The sequence below is a fragment of the Lycium ferocissimum genome, chromosome 11, assembly GCF_029784015.1.
Source record: "Lycium ferocissimum isolate CSIRO_LF1 chromosome 11, AGI_CSIRO_Lferr_CH_V1, whole genome shotgun sequence".
Lineage (NCBI taxonomy): Eukaryota > Viridiplantae > Streptophyta > Magnoliopsida > Solanales > Solanaceae > Lycium > Lycium ferocissimum.
The window spans coordinates 20,494,050-20,503,211 of record NC_081352.1 but is presented as its reverse complement, the minus strand read 5'-3'; the positions used below and the strand labels follow the sequence as shown (position 1 = coordinate 20,503,211).

The window sequence follows — 9,162 nt, the reverse complement described above, 5'->3', positions numbered from 1 at the left end:
GCTTGAAGAAAATAATTTTCCATGGTCAATTTTTGATCTTCCATTTTTTCTCCCTTGGCCGTTTCTCTCTCTTCATCTTTCTCCATGTTTCTTGATTTTTCCTTAAGGCAACAAAGTGGTAAAGATGACTAAGTCATCTTATACACACATATATAATTTAACACATGGCCCTATGGCCCACACACACTCACACATGGCCGGCCACCTAGGGCCATTTGCAAATAATGGCCAACTTTCCATAATTCATCTTTTGGTCCCAAATTTTTTCCAACTTTCATTTTCTAATTTTTTCCTTATTCCAATCTTACCCTTAACACTTCATATCAACAAAAGACGAATATGCAACTTATGCGTCGAGACAAAATCAACAAAACCGGAAATTAAAAGTCTTGTCCATACCTCGTCGCAACCAACTTAGAATATTCCGACGTACGAAATACGGGGTGTAACACATAAACTCTATATAAAAAGATCTCTCAAGATGCTAGTAGCCTAGTACTGTCATCGGTTCCCATATAAAAAGTCTTGAAGCATTCTCCTCAAGAAATAGAATTGGCCCCACTCGTGATATGAATCATCAACGTACTTTGGCAATACATAGAACAAAAAGAAACCAGCCTTAAAAAACATAGCAATACTAACATAATTCACTACACAGAAAACTCAGCAAATAACAATTTTTCCCGTCACTTTCGGAAAGCAAAAAGATATTAATAAGATCAAAATTAACAGGACCTGGAAACGCACAGTAACTGTTAGTCATGTGCTATTCCTTTTCCTAGTAAGATCCAATAGATACCACCAAGGGGCTTAACCAGAGGTCTCAGATTCGAGCCCCGGGAATGAAGAAACCCCTGGTAGGGAACTCTTCCCCCTTTTTATGGGCTTACTTGGTGCAAATCTAGATTAATTCTATAAAACAGATGGTTACACCTAAAAAGAAAAGATCCTACAGAAGATGCACATAATGAAATTAGTTAGTTATCATAAAGCTCATGACAGAAAGCTATTAAGTCCACATTTGTGAGACACCGTGTAAGGAAATGTTAAAAGAAATACAAGATCTGTTTTACAATACATATAATTGTTAGAGTCTGCACGTTAGATGATGGCAATTCATAAGCTGAAATGCATAAGGAAGATCAAGAATATTACATGTTCTACCAAAGACATCCTTATATACCATGGGGCAACACCATTAACCCGAATGTTATCTTTTGCCCATTCACAAGCCAAATTTCGCGTGAGCTGATTCATTGCCTCTAAAGTTAGTAATAAAAAAAAATAAAAGAAGAAAAACTCTCAGCACTCTATCTTGAAATGTTCAAGGACTCAAAAGAGTGACAGATTAATGAGTAGAGCTAACCTTTTGTTGCTCCATAGATAGAACCTGCAGACCCCACGTGCACCAGACCAGTAACAGAAGAGATAAAGACAACAGATCCATTTCCAGATGCTTTCAATAGAGGGTGAGCAAGTTGGCATAGACGGAATGCAGATTCTAAGTTCATACCAAGCAAACGCGCATATTCTTCAGCAGTATAATCGATGGTCGGCTTCCTAATGTTAGTCCCCACATTGTTTATCTATGGCCAGAGATAAAGCAATAATGTGGTTCAAAAAATTTAACACTGTCCAAAAATGGGGACATCTAAAAACAGAAAGCATACAGAGCACCAGATTGAGAATGCAACAGTTTCTTTAGGACTTCTGGTTGACACTAATAACTAATAAAACTCCTTTAAAGGATTCATTGGAATTTAAAGTTTAAAACTCATGTAACACCACCATTCTAAATAAGAACCTTAACAATCACATATAGAGGTGACAAAATTAACACATGAAAACATGACCCGCCCAAGCAGTCCAAGTTTGGGCTAATCTTAGCTCAGTCCAAGCCATTTCAGCTAATCAAAAATTGGGCTGATATGAAGCCCAAATTGACCCATGAGAGATCTTGTCAAAATACATTCAAAAAGACATTTTAATTATATGATATGTTATGTATAGTCGTAATAAAGACAAAAAAATATTTTTATTATGTTATGACCCGCTTTTAAGCCCATTTCACTCCAAGTTACTCAGCCCATCTTGACCCACTCAAATTCAGTGCAAGCAGCCAATTTGACACCCCTAACCGCATATATAGTCTGAGAAAGAACCTATGAATCAAAAGAATGTTAATGCTAGGTAAGCTCTTTCTATCTACATTTCCTCTTCTTTCACCATTAAATCAGTATCTACCCTGTTGACATTGGCTCAATTGGTTCCTATCTAAACCACATAAAATAAGATATCAGTCATAATTCAAACTAACGAACCCCGCAAATCGTTAACTTTATATGTAAAATCGATTATTTTGCATACAGAGACCATTTTCATTAATAGGAGAATTGGTTATAGCACTTAGAAGAATGTTGAGCTTTCCGTCAAAAGCTGACGAAACATTTTCCATGAGTTGAATTCTCTGTTCCCTAGAAGATGCATCACAAACTGAACCTTTCACTTGAAGGCCTTTAGCGGCCCACTCTTGCAAGCGTTCGTTGAGCTCTGCTTCATTCCGTGAACAAGTGTACACTGTCGCACCCAGTTCCGCTAATTCCTCCACAACAGCATACCTAAAAACAATATGGCCATATATAGAATTTAGGGGTGGCAAACCCGCCCAATTGTCTCAACTCGTTGGATGTTTCTAGTGGTTAGGTCATGACCCGTTTGTTGAGTTGACCTGACGTGTCAAAATGAAACCCAGCCTAAACAAACAAGGAATATATAGAAACCCATGCATGATGTTAAACTCATTACTTAGCTTGTTGATCACCTAGTTTTTTAAACCTAACCAACTGAATTAAATGTCATGATAATTTCAAATTAAAAGTTATATTAGCGTGATACACAATCAGAATTACAAGAAAGATACACTTTCATAATAGGAATGGGTTGATTGCAATAAAAGTAAAATGTTCAGAGAGCTTTGTTGACCTATTGTTTGACCCAAGCAAGTTCTAGGCGGGTTGAGTTTTGACCCAACAATAATTTGACTCATTTTGATTAGTCCGAATTTCGACCCAACCCCCCTATTTGCCACGAGAGATGAATTGAGTATGCTCATTCAAATTGAAACCCGGAAACATATAATAAGGGCCTGTTTGGCCATGAAAATTGTAAGTATTCAGAAAAAGTAGCTTTTGTTTTCAAAGTGAAAAATGGTATTTGAAAATTGGGGATTGTGTTTGGCTATGAATACAAATTGGAGGTGTTTTTGAATTTTTGCAAATAATTTGGAGTGATAACAACTTTTTGTTGTTTTTCAAATTCCGAAAAGTTCTGAAATTCAACTTCCGAAATTTTATGGCTAAATATGATTTCTGAAATTCAACTCCGAAAAAAGTAAAAAAAAAATTGATGGTCAAACGGCCACAAAAAACTTTTGAAAGAAAACTTTTGGAGTTTTGCTTTTACCCAATTCCACGTGTGCCACCAGTAACAAGAGCGGTAAATCCAGAAAGAGACCATCTAGAACTGCTCCCACTGCCTGCAACCTTCTCCATGGAAATAAGTAGGCACTTTCTTGGAGATTTTATTGACTTTAAATGAGGCAAGAAACAAGGGGTAATACAAGTGTGATACGTACAAGAATTTTAAATGCAGGAGTTTATTAAAAGAGGTTATCACTTATCAGCTACCAAATTTAGGCTAGAAATAAGAAATTTGATGATTACCCATTTGACTTAGCTAATTTAAAATAGCTGATAAGCATTAAGTGCTGATAAGCATTTTTTAGTGCAGAAACTGATTTAACAAATAAGCAATTACGTGTTTGGATAAAAATGTTGAAATTAATAATAAGCAGTTGAAGTGTTTGGTAAAAGAATTTGTGTTAACATGATTTAAATGTCCTTGAAGCTGTTTATACTAATATGACATGATTATTACAGTATTTCAAATTCTAGATTGATAGTTGTCCTGTTCGAATTTGTCCTGTTCGAATTTCATACAAAATTTGTCATACAAAATAAACAAAATTTGTATGATTCAAATACAAAATGATTTATGTCTCAATTTAGGTTTAGTCCAAAATTGATTAGATAATATTATTCTTAATAAATAATAAATTAAAGGGTTTCATGTTTTCAATTTACTTCTATTTTTAAATTTTCATATTTTGTATTTATCAATAATATTTATTTTTATGATTTGATTAGCTTTTGAAACCAACAACGAATCTCCTAGAATGAAGAGGAATGAGATTGAGTTTCATGCTTTATAAAACCTTCAAATCAGCAGCCATTGACGTCCAGTTGGTAGAAGGGAATTGGCAGCAAGTTTGAGAGAGAAAAAAAAAAAGTTTGAAAATAAATTGTAACAACTTTATGTAATATGCAAATTAAAAATGTAAAAGAGAACTTTCTCACCCAAATAATACCAAGAAGAATGTGTAGAATAAAGTTGTTGATGTTGAAGGGGTTACAGAAGTCATAGATTCAAAGAACCGGTGAAGGAGCAAAATCATGGAGAGGGTTTGTTTTTTTTAGAAAAAGGTGTTTTAGGAATTACATAAAATAATTAGGAATAAAATAATAAAATCATTGGTCAAACTAAAAGTGCTTATAAGCTAAAATATTATAAGTTGGGGGTAACCAACTTATGGCTTATGACCTTATAAGCACTTGGCTTATTTACCAACTGCGTAGATAAACTAAAAATTGCTTATAAGCTGATTTGACCAGCTTATAAGCTTAGTCAAACACCCTTTACTATTAGCTATTCCAACAGCTTCCCAATATAGTCGAGGACCCTTTATGCATGCATCAACTACTTATATAAAATTCAGAGTATTAACCTCAAAATTATTCACGTTGACCTTACTCCCTTTTGTAACGTGTGAGACGTAAAAAAGAAAAGTCTGTGTGACATTTGATCTGACGAACCCAACATGCTAGTTATAACAAAATCTTTTTGGAAGAGCTTTTGCCTTCAACATAACACATGACACATTGAAAATTTATACGACTCGTAAAATGAACATATAGGAGTTTTCCATGTCTTAGCACGTCAAACATTGAAACTTATGCTTGTAGAATGAGCATCTAGTTTACGCTGAGATTTAGTACTTAATTGAGTTCACTCTTTAGAAATATTTCTCAACTCCTTCACAACTGTATATTTAGGAGAAAATGATTAAAATAGTCTCTTATTTTGGGTAGTAGGAAAATAATCCCATAAGTATCACGTGTGTCTTTTTGGTCCTTTAAGTTTACTAAAAAACTTTTGATCAACGTCAGATATTTATTAAACTTATAACTTTTAAATTTAACCTGAACAGTAAAAATAGAAAATATCTAACCGAGAATCACATTTAGAAGTACAATATTTGTAGTTATGTTACTTTTATTTTTTATTTATTTCAAGAGTCCGGTGCAATTTCTGTTGTTTTTGGTATATTTTCAGTGGATGATGTAGTTTTTTTGTTGTGGTTTCTAGAATTTTGACGTAAACTTCTTCTGCAGGACCCTCTTAGTTGCGTTTCGCTTGAATGCACTACTCTTCCACACCGCCAGCCATGAGATAAAAACTGCCCGTATTCAATGGTTCCCATGCCACCATAAATGGTATGGCATTGAGAGAGTGGCCTGAATCTGTCCCTGACCAACTCGTAAGTAGCATTCCCTTGTTGGTCGGCACAACGGACCATCAAAAGAAAGTCTATTTTAATTGCCACCTGACATTTTTTAAAAGCACCTTCGAATTGTAAAATAACAGTGCAAAAATTATAAAAGACATATAGATCGGATGACATCTTTGGATAGGCATGCTTACGTTCTACGGTTCTAGACTTTCACACGATGGCCAAAAATATGTTATTGAGGGAACGAGACGAATTTATAGGAGAGTAGTTAAGACGTCTTTTCTTGTTTCTAGGCAAGTTCACCAACTGTATAACTTATCCATTCTTACAAGCTTTAGCTATATTAATACTACGAAAATCAGTGTAGGAAGTGTCCTTTCACAACTTTCTTTTTTGATGGCTCCACTAATTATTGTTGTTTATGATTAATAATTATCAGGAATGATGCCCCCCATATAAGCCTAACTAGAATAAATAAAAATTATAGTCGGTGTTAGAAAAGTATCATGCCGAAAGCTACAAACTAATGACCCTTTTGTTGATGTCATTTTTGTTGGATCATCATTTTGTTATCTCTATATATTTTAGAAAAACGACGTGGTTAACACGTTGAATTTGTAATAAACAAATAAAAAGGTTAGGACATATATCCTCCCAGGACTTTGCTAATTTGGCTACTAAAAAAAGGAATTAATGACAATAAAAAATTCTGTAGTTAAATATTAAAATTCATCGCTAATCTTATTTAGTGATGAATTAACGATAAATTATTTTAAAAAATTATTAGCTACGAGCTATGTATCTAACGACATATTAATAACAAAGTTCACAACTAATTTCAAATTTTTTTATAGTGTGAAAGCCATTGCACAAGCAAAAGATAATTAAAAGAAATAATAAGTCTTTTTTTTCTCAGTAAAAGAAATAATAAATCTCTCTGTCCGTTTTGCTGGCCACAAGCACAGGAAAGAACATTATGCATCTGTAGTGTGCGTTCGTTAATATGTCAGTCTAGTTTCTAACCAAGAAAGACACGCACTGGACTTTGTTAATCCGTAAAATCGGTGCAGTTGAATTTGTATACGTGGTCAAGGACACGTGGATCAGTATGATGGAAATAATGAGAAAAATAACAATAGAACGTAACATGAACGAAATGTAATTGAAAATAAGGAGTTAGAATAGCCTGATCCTTGGAGAAGCCTTTGAGCTAGAGTCTCCGAGCAAACAAACAATCAGAACTTTGCTTAATTGAACAAGAGCAATTAGGAACTAAGAAAAATATAAGAGCAAGATATTTCTTATATATATTTTCAGATGCCTTACAATAGAATGAGAACATCTATTTATAGTAGAGCTATGGGGTGCATGATCCACAAATCATGCCCCCTTAATTACTAATATTAATGCTGCAATAAAAGGTAATTAAGAGGTGATAAAGGCCAATAAAGGCTGGAAGAATCTTGGGGGTCTTCTGTAACGGCTGTGCATTGAATGACGTTTGACCGGTGAGTTGGCATGCTTCTCCGGGCCTTTTATAGTTTCTGTCTCCGGTAGCGGTTACCAAATTACTTCTCCAGAGCATCGTTATGCTTTTCCGGAGCCCCTCACTTGCTGACTCAAATCTGACATGTCACCATCGCCACATTTCATCTTTTGATACGTCCACTTGGTGTCTACGGATTTTTCCCTATATAGATAGTCCCCCGCCTTTTCGATTCCTCGCTGAGATGTGACCAGGGAGTGGAAGATTTTCTGCTTCTTGCCGGAAAGTCATGCAACCACCCTCACGACTGCCTCATTAAAAACCTTGACGAAATAACCCAATTGGGACAAAAATCGGGCGAAGGGAAAAAGAGTGCAGTACTTAGAGATTCATATGACAACTCCGCTACTGGTTTTTCTACCATCAACGGATGGTTGGTGCTGAGAAAGTACCACCACCACGTAAAAGCTTGATCTCAAGTTTTTTGTGTTCACCCGGAACTTTTAATCTTTGAGTTTTGACTCTTGGGTTTTTAATTTTCCCTAAAACTTTTAATTTTAGAATTCCTTGCTCTAGGGTTTTTAGTTATACCAGAAACTTTCAATTTTAGAGTTCTTGATTCTAGGGTTTTTAGTTATACCCAAAACTTTTATAACATTGTAGTCTTGGAGGTCGGGGATGTTTATGACCAGGAATTTTCATCTGGCCTTTTAGCCATTTAACTGGACAGCTTTATAAGAGAGGGCCCTTATGTTTCGGTGCTTATGAAGACGTCTCCTGTTTATTTGGGCACAGTTGTTCAGATTCGTGAACCTTATTTGCTTTGAGCAAAACTAAGAATGATTTTTTCATTCGGACATATACTAGAATGTTTAGAAGGTGCAAGTTTTGCTTCATTATTCATTCCATTCCTTGAACGTACACAAGTGTTTAAAACATTGCATATATGACAGCTTACAGGGAATGAACAAAAATACATTTCGAAATAATTGTGGCCGTGCTGACATCTATTGGGTCTAGCCGGTTCTCGATTCTAGTTCCTTCTATTTTTTTCGGGGCTGTTCTGGCAGTCCCCATTCCTATTCTTTATTCCGGAGCCAGTTCAGGCTATCTCCGGTATCTTTAACTGACACGATGCCTTTGGGCACAATGCCCATTTTTTACTGTCCTGGAGCCATCTTCAGATGCTTCCAGTACTTATTGCGACAGTCCCCAGTGTTCGTAGACATTGCTATTCTTCATCAAAGTCATTTTCTGGCGACTCGCTCCGGGAATGCTCCTGCCCCCTGTCAGTCTGTGGTCCTAACGGGTATAGTTCAAACCAGTGTTTGGAATGCCTCCGATCAAATTTCAGTTGACCTTGATTCCGGGCCGTAGAAGATGTCGATATATTTACCTAATCATCTTCTACGTATACCGATTGTTAACATCTTCCCACATTGTTACCTGGAACTCTAGCAAATTTTCCTTGAGTTTTCGTGAAGCATATGAACTCAGAGGGCTGAGACCTATAGTGAAAGCCTTAGCTGCCCATTCATCCGGAACCATGGGAAGCAACATCTTTTCCTTCTAAAATCGAGTGACAAAGTCACGAAGCAACTCGGTGTCCCCTCGCGTTATGCGAAAGATGTATGCCTTTCGCGTTCGCACCTTTCTGGCTCCAGTATGTGTTTTAATAAAAATATATGTGAGCATAGCAAATGAATCAATTGAGTGTTCAGGCAAAAGAGAATACCAAGTTAAAGCCCCTTTAGCCAATGTCTAGCCGAATTTCTTGATCAAGACCGATTCAATCTCATTCGATTTCAGGTCATTTCCCTTGACAGCCATGGTGTAGGTCGTTATATACTCCTGTGGATCTGTCGTCCGATCATACTTGGGGATTTCCGGTATCTTAAATCTCTTCGGGATCAACTCCAAGGCAGCTTCTAGTTTGTAAGCTAAGTGAACATACTTTTTTGCATCCGGGCCCTCAAGGACAGGTGGACCCCCGGGATTTGATCCATACGGGCTTGAAGCTCCTTCGCATTCTTTTTCGCTTTCTTAG

General features: G+C 36.1%; 1 protein-coding gene and 1 pseudogene across 1 annotated transcript; one reads left to right on the top strand and one right to left on the bottom strand.

Annotated features, from left to right (window-relative positions):
- Positions 1-8,688, top strand: part of LOC132038111 (vicilin-like seed storage protein At2g28490) — a 20,014-nt pseudogene extending 11,326 nt beyond the window's left edge.
- On the bottom strand, positions 963-3,653 carry LOC132037155 (tropinone reductase homolog At5g06060-like). Its single transcript, XM_059427622.1, has 4 exons — positions 3,463-3,653; positions 2,405-2,618; positions 1,367-1,586; positions 963-1,262 (listed from the first exon to the last, which is right to left on the bottom strand). The coding sequence occupies exons 1-4, from the start codon at positions 3,549-3,551 to the stop codon at positions 1,117-1,119; spliced, it is 669 nt and encodes a 222-aa protein (XP_059283605.1). The 5' UTR covers positions 3,552-3,653; the 3' UTR covers positions 963-1,116.
- Positions 8,689-9,162: the final 474 nt, after the last annotated feature.

What these genes read in the sequence shown, in the direction of transcription:
- LOC132037155 (XM_059427622.1), bottom strand. Translation starts at nt 3,551, where the DNA reads ATGGAGAAGGTTGCAGGCAGTGGGAGCAGTTCTAGATGGTCTCTTTCT. An exon ending in GGTGGCACACGTGGAATTGG is followed by an intron (nt 2,619 to 3,462) that starts GTAAAAGCAAAA and finishes TATTGTTTTTAG; the next exon opens with GTATGCTGTTGTGGAGGAAT. An exon ending in AGCTCAACATTCTTCTAAGT is followed by an intron (nt 1,587 to 2,404) that starts GCTATAACCAAT and finishes CTCTGGCCATAG; the next exon opens with ATAAACAATGTGGGGACTAA.